The sequence below is a fragment of the Lynx rufus genome, unplaced genomic scaffold (genome assembly GCF_022079265.1).
Source record: "Lynx rufus isolate CCGP_SWC_20201006 ecotype Redwood Valley unplaced genomic scaffold, mLynRuf1.p SCAF_4, whole genome shotgun sequence".
NCBI lineage: Eukaryota > Metazoa > Chordata > Mammalia > Carnivora > Felidae > Lynx > Lynx rufus.
The window spans coordinates 85,090,001-85,102,849 of record NW_025814856.1 but is presented as its reverse complement, the minus strand read 5'-3'; the positions used below and the strand labels follow the sequence as shown (position 1 = coordinate 85,102,849).

The window sequence follows — 12,849 nt, the reverse complement described above, 5'->3', positions numbered from 1 at the left end:
ATTCTTCATCTTGTTGCTGATAACACTGACTGCTCAGTTTGTGAAAACTCATTAGATCAATTTTTAATTGCACTAGAAATAAATGTTAATTCATGAAATTAGGTTAACTTCAGAACTACCAATAAGAAGACAGTTATCTTCTAATTCCTATTACACTGATCTTAAATGCAGTTTACTCACAGGTCCCATGCTTCTTAAGTATCATGAAAGGCTGTCAAATAAAAGACATGTGCCCAAGCAAACAAAAATACAATAAAGATTAGGTAAATAAATTACTAGAAAAGATTTTAGACTGTGCCTTCGAAAGGCAAAGTAAACAGAAAGGCAAATGTCACCAAGTTAATTCAATGCTAAGTCTTAAGAAGACTCCTTTGAAATATTATTAAAAGAGATAAATACTACCACAGATTCAATGCTTCATTGTTTATCAGGGTTACTACCACTTTTCAAGAGATGCTTTTCTTAAAAGTAAATTCATGATAATTTTGGAGTTTTATTAGGAATTTGAGTCATCAGTGCAGAAAGTTTCAAAAGGCTTTTAAATTTGTGGGAAGTAATCGTAAATTCCCCTGAGAAATGGCACATTCATTTGAGTCAACTCAAATAATGTTTCATAACTTATACTAACAGCCTTGTTTTATTTTCAAGAAAGATAAAAGGAAAGTTTGCAGGAAATTACTCCATTTGTTCTAAAAATGGGTAATAAAAAGGAGAACAAAATGACTTTTAAATCATTTATAAAGTTTTCCCATTACTTAAAATCCACTCTCTAGAATTCCTAACATAACACATGTATTTACCTGGTCTATTCCCAATGGGGAACTATTAACATAAAGTCAAGTCCCACAAGGGAGCCATAGTAGGATCAAAAACTAGATACCAAAATTGATTTTAGGGGCAGCTGGGTGGCTTAGCGGATTGGGTGTCCAACTCTTCATTCTGGCTCAGGTCATGATCATGTTTGTGGGGTGGAGCCCCTGAGCTCTGGGCTGACAGCGTGAAGCCTGCTTGGGATTCTCTCTCTCTGCTCCCCCTGTGAGTGTGTGCTCTCTCAAAATAAATAAACTTTTTAAAAAAGATTCATTTTATACTTCCTTATGTCTTCCCTGTATACATACCCCTTGCTAAGAGGAGCCAACAAAAGGATTTAATGTCTATGACCATAAGTGGATCAAACTGCAAGGAGGTAGAGAGGGAGGGCTGACCCCAAAGAGGCTCTAAAGTATTTATCATAACAGCTTATATTTATTGAGAACTTCTGCACCATGTACAAGTCTGAGAACTCTGGATGCTTTAGTTTATTGTGCCCTCAACCCCTATGAGGTAGGTACATTTATCATCTGGAATTTATGGAAAAGAAAACTAAACCTTAAAGAATTGGGATAACATGTCCAAGATCTCAAGGAGAACATTTTACTGCCAGAGTCCTAGGTCAACTGCCTTTCCCCGTGTAGAAAGTCTCTGGACAGAGCTAAATAAACCTCAGAAGACTAGAAGTCCTTCTATGTGGGGGAATGTAAGAAAACTTATAGATAGCAAAGGCTCTTCCAGAATGCAGGTTTCTATACAATAAACCGCTTACAGCCAATCATGATTTAAAAAAAATAACCTCAGAAATGCATAGAAATGAACAGATTTATAACCACAGTAATTTCTGACAGATATGTGACCTCCACCCCGCATCCCACAACATCAACAATGAAGACCCCATTAAAGCTCACCTCCCCCAGTATCTATTATTATACCATTTCTTTCTTCCCTATTTGCCATTCTGAAGAATTAGACTGTAAATTTTCTTAAGGATTTGGTAAACCCAAGGCATAACTCAACACCAAAAATATAGAATGCACTCTGCAAAATGTCACCAATGATGATTCTTGCCACATGAGGACAGGCAAGACATGAAGAACAGACTGTGGTCCATTTCTGAGCACCCTGCTGGCTCCAGAAAGCCAAAGTTACAATCACATTGTCCTGCAGTGGTAGATAGGACTCAGAGAACACATTTAATGCCTTGTTGAATGACTGCATGCATTTTAAGAAAGTATTCGAATAACATGTGAAACAGCAATGCAACAATCCTGCTGAAAATACTGTCCAGAATACACAAATATAAAAATCACATTTCACTCTACACCTGATTTACCAAGAGTTATAATATTTTCCTGATCCTGCAACAAGAATTAGGTACCTCAAATTAATTCCAGGTTTTAGAAGTGAGTAATAATGCAGTAGGTTTTAGTTACTCTAACCAGCAAGATATTAAAAAAAATAAAAGAGCATACATTGGGCCCAAACTCACGAAAATTGCCCAATGCAGGGGCACCTGGGTGGTTCAGTTGGTTAAGTGTCTGACTTCAGCTCAGGTCATAATCTCGCAGTCTGTGAGTTCCAGCCCCGCATCAGGCTCTGTGCTGACAGCTAGGAGCCTCGAGCCTGCTTCAGATTCTTTCTCTCCCTCACTCTCTGCCCTTCCCCCACTTGCACTCTCTCTCAAAAATAAAATATAAAAAAAAAAATTTTTAAAAATTGCCCAATGCACAAGAAAATATATCAACTTTTTCACTTTAAAAGATTACTAGTCAAAATTAATGTTCAATAATGTAACCAGTCATTCATTTAATCAACATTTATGGAAGGACTACTCTGCACTATTAGGTGATAAACAAGTCAGACGGGATTCATGCTCAGAGGAAACCAATCCCACAGAGAGGCGCAACAGACAATAAAAAAAAGTAAATGCACAAGATGATTTCAAAATGGTGTAATTAGGCAGGGAGGAGAAGGAAGATAAATTTAGACTAGATGGTCAAGAAAAACTTCACTGATGAGGAGGCATACCAAAAAAAAAAAAAGTCTTATTCTTTAACTTACTGCAGTGAAATACTAACCATGGGTTCATATGGAACACTAGAAACTGGTGATTTTGCTGTTATGATAATAGTCACATAAATTGCAAAGGACTGAGAAAATAAAATTACAATCATTCTGTATGCCCCAAAGTTATACATGAGATGTTAAGGATATCTAGAAGTGGGGTGCTGCTGCAAAAAAATACTAAAACTGTAGAAATGGCTTTGGAATCAGGCAATGGGCAGAGGCTAAAATTCTGAGGAATAAGACAGAAAAAGCCTAAATTGCCTGACACAGTAGAAATACAAATTTTAACACCTACATAAGTATATGTTGGAGGAAACATACGTGATCTCAGAAAATATTTTCACTGTCATGAACAGTCTGCTAATAGACATATGGACATTAAATGTGCTGCTGGCGAGGACTTGGATGGAAAGGAGGAACATGTTATTATAAACGAGCAGAAAGGGGATCCCTGTCACCTCACAGCAGAAAGCTTAAGCGAATTATGTCCTGTGGTTATGTGGAAAACAGAACTTACAAGCTATAAACTTGAATATTTAGATAAGGAGATTTCTAAGTAAACTGGTTTTGTTCAAGGTGCAAGCTGTTTTCTTTCTTGTGGTTACAGTAAAATGGGAAAGAAGAAAGATAAATTAAGGGAGTCCGAAATGGAAGAATGCTGTCAGGTCACAATAATTCCACAGGCAAGAAACGGGCTGATAAAATGACTCAGCGGCAGACCTGTGTTACCTTTCATTAAAGAGGAAGGGCGGAGTCCAGCTCCCAGAAGGTGGAACAGGATCACAGAGGATTATTCCCAGGCTCTGAAATCTAATGTAGTTTGAGAAGCTCAAGGGACCGATGACTCCTTTTTTCATTCCACTTTCTTTTCGAACAGGTTTGTCTATAACTGATACCCTGTGCTTGCTCCACTGCTGTATTATAGGAGCACATGACATGTTTCCAAGCTGTACAGGATCACAGGTAGAGAGGAATTTTGTCCCAGGATGAATTACACTGAGAATCTCACCATACCTGAGTTAGATTATGAGATTTGGATGAGATTTTGGACATTGTGTTGATAGGGCAATGGGTTGAGACTTTGGCAGATGGTGGAATTTGGTAAATGCATTTTGCAGGCAAGATGCACATGCATCTTCAGCAGCCAAAGGGAAGACTATGGGAGGCGGAGTAATAGCTCCCAAAGATGCCCACGTCCCAATCCCTGGCACCTGTGAACACGCCATCCTACATGGCAAAAGAAACTGTGTAGATGTGGTTAAGACAAGGATCTTGAGATGAGGCTGTTCCCTGAATTATCCAGGTGGGGCCAATGTAATCACAGGGTCCTTTAAGTGAAAGGAGGCTTCCGAGAGCAATGCTACATGGAAAGACTACCAGCCACTGGGTTTGTGAAGATGAAAAAAGGTCCCATGAGCCAATGAAAGCAGGTAGCCTCTAGATGGAAGCTGGAAAAGACAAATAAATGGATTCTCCACTGGGACCTCTAAAGGAAAATTAGCCCTGCTGACCTCCTGATTCTAGCCTGGTGAAACCCATTCTGAATTTCTGACCCCCAGGAATGTAAAGTTAATAGTTTTACATTGTTTTAAACCACTAAGTTTATGGCAACGAACGTTCACTTTAAAATTATTTTGCGCTATTTCCGCTAACGCTTTTAATTAGTATTTAACAAGTCATGACAGAGGCAGCCTCAGCACTACAAGATTAGGTGCTGTTGACCTTAGTTCATACAGCTCAAATGCCATCTGGGATCTGAGCTTCACCAATGTCACACTACGGGAAGTCACACATTGGGTAACTGCATGCCAAAACATGTGACCAAGAAATATGTGACCTAGAAGTGCAACAAATACATTCAGGTCCTCCCATGGGAATTTGTGGTAGCTTGAACTTTCCAAGGCCAACACATGCATAACAAAAACATTAAGATTATGGTTGGATGTTCACTTTTTGTTTAAAAAATTATAGGAATCTTTCTCAGGTTTCAATAACATCTCCCACTAAACTCTATAAGATAGGCATTATATTTCCCTAATATCTTCTACTAAATTCTCTAACACAGGCATTGTATTTCCTATCATTGACAAATTTAACAAGACTCATGGTCTTTATTTATGGTTAAAATAGGCCAGTAATAAAGATCAGAAAATGAGATCTTGAAAAAAGAAAAAAAAATTAAGAAAGAACACTACAACTGCAACATAGCAGACCTTCCTCCAATGAATATTTGCTGTCATTTTCTCTATTTTACCAAATAATATAAGGACTGTGAAAAGTTCTCACAAAAATGGAAAAGTATTCTTAAACCAAACAATCTGCTTTTAGATACCATGTGCTTATTTTGGTCATCATATACTGCTGTTATTCCTTTTTGGTCTACTCTGTTTGGCTAGGTAGTCATTTATTCCCATTAACACTGAGAATGGCAAAGTATGTGGCTTGTATTCTAAGGAAGTCCTAATTCTACACAAGATATTAACATAATTAGGAATTAATTAAGCACATGAAAAAGTTAAAGGTTGTTAGGGATGGATACAAGTACAACTTACAATGATTCTGCCCCTGAAGTGCTCACACTAGTAGCAAAACAGGGCACAAGCCTAAACAACACTAGAAACCAGAGTGCAATATGCTTCGCCATATGCCCACTGTTCCTGTCTGGAGGAGGAGGGTGCCCTGAGGAAAAGAGCACAAGGATAGAGGGAAGCAAGGTCCAGAAGAAAGTTTTTATTGCGCCGGCAATGGAGAAATCAACAAAGTTTCAGAGCCCGGAATTTGCATGATAGAAGAGCAGCCTAGAAGCAAAAGATCAGAAGCCTTCTGGAATTAAGCTGCCAGAGGCATCAGAGAACTTGAACTATAAATTTTAAGAATGAAAAACGTAAGATACAGAAAAATCAGTCTTTTCAAAACACTCGTTAATGTCACCTGCAGTGTCTATCAAAGTAACTGTTCTTAAGGCAGGTGAGGGAGAGAGAAGCACATAACCCATGTTGAAATATCAGGTCCATTTATTCAAGGAAATGGGTTTTCTGACACTTAGGATCCTGAGCCAATGCTAAAGAAATAGCGAAAGCAATGCAAAATCCAAAATCCTGCAACGCCAGAATTTCTCAACTAAGGAAGTCACACAGCAAGTTCACAGGGAACAAAAAAGATTAATGATATAGCTTCTCAAATAGCTGCTTGCTGGTAGCAATGGAAAAAACTCACTAAGTAGTAGAGATCTTATTCCCTCGCCTCATTTTCACTCAACCTATAATATTTAAAACAAGCAAAAGAAAGAGGGTGTGGATTTTTGTCTGTGAGGATGAGTGGAGAGAATAATGAGGCAGAGTAAAGAATTAAAACTCACCTTTAGACTTACGTAAATGAAAATTTTACTTTCATATAATCTAACCCTCTACATCTTTGAAAATTATAATAAAATAATATTCAGTAAGTGCTCATATGTACAATATAGTCTCACTGAAAAAACAGCAAAGCCTAATCATGCTGCCATTTAAAAAATGATAAATTGCAACCTCCTCAAAGGTATGACAACAAAAAAATGTTTCCCCTGAGACAATGAGCCATCTATGATGGAAAGAAAACTTTGATTATAAAAACAAGTTCCACTATTTAGTATTATTATTCTAATACCAATGCCTGAAAACTAACCTAAAGACCTGAATCACCCAAACCCTGTCCTAATTTTCTTTAGGTCAATGATTAGATTAGGTCCTCTCTTTTTAAAGCCTGATTCACTGCTCCTAATAAGGACAGTGAAATATGTCTGATTAAAAAAAAAATTGTTTTAATTGTAACAGTACCAATTTTTTTTACTAATGATGTTCATCTCATACCTGAATCTCTCAACCCAGATGTCTAAAAGACAATGCATAAATGCCTTAAGAAAAAATGCAATATAATGAACTATTTATCTTTGGAGGCTTTTTGTCTTAAATGGAAACAATTCATTTGATGAAAAAAAAGAAAACAAAATAATTGAAGACGATGACCTTTTATAAATGGAGTGACAGTGGTTATAGATTACCTAGAAATCATTTTATATTTCTAGTTGATTCAGTTGTTTTATATGGAATTATTTCATCGAGCTGCTTACACATATGACTTTAAACATTCAAAAACGAACCAAAGGTCAGAACTTCACTGCTAAAGACAAATTGGGAAAGAAAAATGTTTTGAAACATTCCAAGAATAACATTTATGAAATAAGCCAGCATTTTGTTTATAGGACCTAGAGTGCCGGGACCCTGCGGCAAAAGGGTAGAGTAGGAGTAAGACCTAAGGAGGAAGGGGAGGGACAGCTGGGCCAATAAGGCAGGGGTGCTAAAGGATTTCTACAGAGAGAGATGTAGGGAAAAGCAAAACACCAAAGCTAGAAAAAGACAGCTGAAGGAACTCAGTTACCTAAAGATTTTTAAAAAATCATTTTGAAATCGTTCTAATGTTACTGGTATAGAAAAACAAAAATCTCAGTTTCTTCTGAAAATCATGACTCTGCTACACTTTTCTCAGAACTCTCACTATAGCTGGTTGTAGAGATACAACTTTGACTTCTATATTTATACATTCAACCCTGTTAATCTAGGCTCTCATTGGAGGTTGGGGACTTTGGGGACTATCTGGAGACATTTTTCAAGGATCAAAGGCTGAGGGGGCTGTTACTGGCATCTAATGGGTAAAGGCCAAAGAACACCCTACAATGCTAAACATCCTACGATGAACAAGACAGCCTGCACAACAAAGAATTATCCTGCCTCAAATGCCAATGGTGCTAAAGTTAAGAAACACTGATCTCTTTTCAAAATAAGCAAAAACCAACTCCTCTGACCTTTTATCCTAGTCCATCGCTCTCTAACAGACATCTAATTAAAGCCTAAAACACCACCAGAGGACTCATTTTTTTCAGTTGCTTTAAACATGGTGGATGACTGGCTCAAACTAGAGTCACACCGAAATACACTAAAAGAATACATCAGAGCAAGAGTGCAGAAACTCCAAGAACTTTGTAATCTTCCTTTTGTTTCATGTTTGTCTCAAACACATCCACTTCCTAAGAGGAATATCTACATGTTTCCACATCAAGGTGCGTCTCTTCTATGCTCAATACGCTAAAAATACACTGACCTAGGCAAAATACATTATTTCTTATTAACGTAAAAACTTAGGGAGAGTATTAACTGAGAAAGATTTGTGTTGGTGGCAAGGGTGAAGAAAGCCACCCAGGTCTTTAAAATGCAAAGTTATTTCACAGTTTGTTAGCAAAATGACTCAGATCATTATTACTTTTAGTCATGCCAAGTTTGCTGCTTCTAAGCCTACTAGTAATGGAGAAAAAAAACCCACCATTTTTCCTGCAGTCATTAAACCAATGAAACAGAAGCTTACTGAAAACAGGTCTGTGCAATATTTCTCTTTTATTATAACTGTTATAAAACAAAAGCAATCGTTGGAATTGCAGATGAAGATTCTAAGAAATCTTTCACCTACCTAATAAATAGCTATAGTGTGTGTATGTGTGGTGGACGCGGGGGGGGGGGGGCAGCAAACAAAAGAAAATCTTAACTCATAGATGTACAAGTCTTATGCTGTTAATATTTTCCTAAGGTATCCTTCAGTCAAAACCCTGGCTTACTCCTTTTTTGGTCTCTCCTTTCAAAAACCTGGAAAAGACCTCCACATAGCGTTTCACCATGAGAACAATACTAAGAACAAATAAAAGCCTGGCGTGTACCTGGCAAAGCTCATTCATCAGAAACCGTGGCAGCTGGGAGAGAACTGTTTTCCGCGTGACCCTCTCGCACCTTTCACATAGGTTTTCTCCGCTCGAGTATCTGTCTTACCTACTACCAGAGCAAACGTTACCCAACTTTGATGGTTTCCATGTCTCCACAGTAATAAAAAAAATCAAGGATCCAGCATAGCCTACTTCCTTAGGCAAGGTAAATATAATCTGTGCTCCTTTAACACTTACTGTGTCGCCACAGGCAGTTAACAGGAAAGACACATTTCAATCCCACGGAACCCCACAAAAGATGCACTAATATCACAAAACGTGGCACGCTTGACACGGGAAAACCACAACCGCGATACGACATCCCATAGGAAGGGTTTTGGGGGGGGGGGAGGGGTGGAGGTGGAGGTGACGGTGTGTGTGTGTGTGTGTGTGTGTGTGTGTGTGTGTGCCGCGAATGCCCCTTCATCTTCAGAAGGCTGAGCTAACTTAAAAGAAACAGCATTTACTCGCGACCCGTTCCTCGGCTCCTTGCGGGGTCCACACCAACGCCTGTGAGTGAGGTAAAGCGCCAGCCCAGGGCCGGCGGGTTCTCACTGGACAGGGAGGAGGGAGGAGGGCAGCAGGAGACCAGGGAAAGGAGCACCCGCCTCGGCTCTGCACCGCACCAGCCCCGCTCTCGCCCGGAAACCATCCCCACCGCTCCAAGTCGCGCTCTTGGCCGCTCAGACACGTCCCCTCTGGGTTTCCAAACGCAAGGGGCCCGCAGCGGCCACCGCGGGGCGCCGCGCCCAGCAACCCTCCCGACCCTAGGGCCCCCCGGGACGCGCCCGGCCGCCCTCACCGAGCAGCAGCAGCTTGACCTCGCGCGCCGCCTTCTCGCCATCCTCGCGGAGGTTCCGGTCGATCATCTTACTCCGCTCCACCGCCGCCTTGTCCTCGGCGCTCAGCGTACAGCCCATTGTGCCAGAAGCGAGAGCTCGCCGCCGCTCCCTCCACGTCCGGCGCGCTGCCTTCAAACACAGGTGAATTCTTTCTTTCCGGACGCGGGCGTTCGAATACCTCCCGACGCTGGCCACGAACCACCCCCACCCGCTTCCTAAATGGAGCGAGGAAAGCGCCGTCTGCTAAGCAGCGAGCTGCACCGCGCGGATCTTCCTCGCGGCCAGGTTCCACTCCTGCGTCCCTCAGCGCCCCCCAAGTCCCAGGGTTTTCGGGCTCTGGATACAACGTCCGCCGCCCTCCAGCTGGTGGCCGCGCTGCAGCCTCAAGAAGCCCGGCGGAGCTCGGCGTCCGCGCGCCGCCGCGGCCCCGCCCCTACCCGCCCCGCCCGCCAGCCAGCCAGCCAGCCAGCCACTCCGCGACCACTCCCCGGGCGCGCTCCCGCGCACGTGCCCTCGGACAGCGCCCCCTCGGACGGGCGCGCGCGCCCGCGCATCCGCGGACCCCGGCTCTGCGCAGCCCCCAGGGCCCGGCGCCCTCGCGCGCGGCCCTTGGAAGCGCCCCCGGAACGTTGAACTGCCCAGCTGGCTCCCCTACCTCGCTTCCTCCGCGAGAGTGGGATAATTTCTTCCCGCTTACTCACACCAAGGGATCTGTGCGGACCTGCCCCTTCGGGGTGCGGGTGGGAGAGCTGCCAAAGTTGGAAGCTGAAAAAAGCCAGTCCTGGGCGTTTGAGCATGCCCAGCTCCGGCAGCCACGCACGGGTGTTCAAAATGTAAACCCCTGTCGGCTGGCCTTCAGGGTTGTGGGAAATAGAGGGAGCTGGGAAGGGAACGGAGCCACAGCGAAAGCAGAGATGGAGACAGTGGGGGAACAAAACTGGGAGGGGGTGAAGAGATTAACTTTCTTCCTTCCGGTTTTTCTTTCCTTCCTTCTCTTCCCTCCCATCCATTCTTTCGTTTCTTTTCACAGAACATTTTAATGGATTGAGGAAATGTGAGACAATATTCAGAGTATATTTTAAAATGACAAGAGCAATAAAACACACCTACACAGATACATCTGCTCTGCACCATAACTTACCTCCTCTGGGCAGCATGTAAGCTTCCACGCCAAATTTTGACCAATTTAGTAAGTAATAAGCCACTAAGCATATCATTCCTTTTTTAAAGGCCTTACTTGCCCCCAAAATGAGTTTAAATTGATCCATATTATGACTCCATCCTTCTAGTGCTAACTACTCTCGGGTTTTCCGGGGGATTTATTTCATCCACGAGTGAGTGAGCACAGGTTTAAGGTCTGGGCTTATGTCAGTTACACTACACTTTTCCCTTACAGACATCGCCGGAAATGTTGATTGATTAGAAGATGGGCTGGTAGCAAAAAGTAAAATACCTTCTTTGATGTAGTAAAAATTAGAAAATTGCTCTTTGTTTTCCATCTGGAAGTCTTCCTTTCTAAAAAGTATTTGTAAAAAATAAATTAAACAAACAAACAAACTGGCTTTAGTTTTCCATGAAGGTAAGGCTGAGCGGATGCTGTAGGCAGAACAGCTGTAGAGTGGGTCACTGAAGCCAGGCTTGTTGGCTGGCAGAGATCATCAGTCTCCTTCTTATTGGACATATCCTCTCCTGTTCTACAACTGTCAAACTTGCTCTGCTCAACAGATGCAATTTCAAGAACTGCCTCAACTTTTCCTATGATGTTTCGCAACATAACAAAAGGGAGCAAGCTTTAAATTGTACTTAATCACCTTGTATGCCCTTTGTTTTTCTCGGTAATTTATTTTTTTAAGTCTTATTTATTTTGAGAGAAAGGGAGGGAGACAGAATCCCAAGCAGTCTTTGCACTGTCCACGCAGAGCCAGAAGCGGGGCTTGAACCCACAAACTGTGAGATCATGCCTGAGCGTGAAACCAACAGTTGGACCCTTAACTAACTCAGCCACCCAGGTGCCCCTTTCTTGGCACTTTAAATGGTGATGTTCATCAGAAACTCTGGAACTAAACTTGACAGAATGAACTTTCAACATAGTATTTGTGTATTAGCCATCTTGGATTATTGGTTATTAGGTCTTTTCTATAAGCTTCAGGCCATATCAAGTGAAGGGCCAACAACTGCAGGAAAAGAGGAAGAAACCACGATGGGGATAATGACTATAAATCTCATATTTTAGAGAATAGAGGGTGCAACAGAATTATATACATTCCTTCTCTCATTTGACAATCTTGTCAAGTAGATGATGAGTTAAAATACACAGGCGAATAAGAATTGAAAATTAGCTTTATATGAAGCTATACTTCCTAGAGGATTCAGAGTAGTGGAGTGATCAGTAAGGAGGGAAAGTCCAAGAAAACAAAGCTGCAAAAAAAAAAAAAAAAAATGGAGGCCATTTCTGGAATTAGTGAAGGGTTCAAGGGGTAAGTATTGGTCAGCTCAGGCTGCCATAACAGAATAGGACAAATGAGTGGCTTAAATAACGACTTTATTTGTCACCATCATGGAGGCTGAGAAGTCTAAGATCAAAGCACCAGCCAATTTAGGTCTCCCAAGAGGACTCTCTTCCTGGCTTGCAGGTGGTCACCTTCTTCCACATGGGCGCCCTCCATGTAGAGTGTAGTCTCTCCTTTCTCTTCTTATAAGGACACTAATCCCATAAGGTCTTACCCTTATTACCTCTTCCAAATCTAATCACCTCCCAAAGGCCCACCTCCAAATACCATCATATTGGAGTCAGGGCTTCAACAAATGAATTTGGAGGAAAGGGGGAAGGGAAGACAATCTATAAAACAATGTATTTTGTTTGCCATGAATAACCAGCTAAAAGGGTTAATAGGTAAAATACATGTTGGAGAAGGCCAATTGTTTTATAATTGAAATGTAGTTTGGCTGTGAAGAATGACAGGAAGTGTGGGACAAAGTTGGAAGAAACCTTTAAATATTAAGGTGAAGTGTTAGACTTTATGCAATGGGTACTAAATGTTCCTTACATTCTCCTGAGTTGGGTAACACGTGTTTAAAAGAAAAATAATCTCTTACCCTACAAAACACACGAGTTTCCAGTAAGTGGATAGTGTTAGTAATCCAGATATGAAGTGGTGAGAGTCACTCAGACTAATAACTTACATAATTATGAGGTTGCAAAGTGTGATTCAATAACCTTGTCAAGGAGGTGGAGCAGATATTATTAACTCATCTATTTTATAGAATGAAATTGAAATACAAAGGTTAAAGCAATCTACTTCAGAATACTGTTTTCCCTTCTGGACATGATATTTTTAAACA

At 41.4% G+C, this 12,849-nt stretch overlaps 1 protein-coding gene across 2 annotated transcripts in view; it reads right to left on the bottom strand.

The window, feature by feature from the left end:
- Nucleotides 1–9,585, bottom strand: part of GNAI1 (G protein subunit alpha i1) — an 88,478-nt gene extending 78,893 nt beyond the window's left edge. For both annotated transcript variants that reach the window (XM_047096250.1, XM_047096251.1), the window contains exon 1: nucleotides 9,468–9,585. In XM_047096250.1, coding sequence (XP_046952206.1) covers nucleotides 9,468–9,585 — 118 coding nt within the window. The remainder of the gene's footprint in view (nucleotides 1–9,467) is intronic.
- Between the last annotated feature and the right edge of the window lie 3,264 nt (nucleotides 9,586–12,849).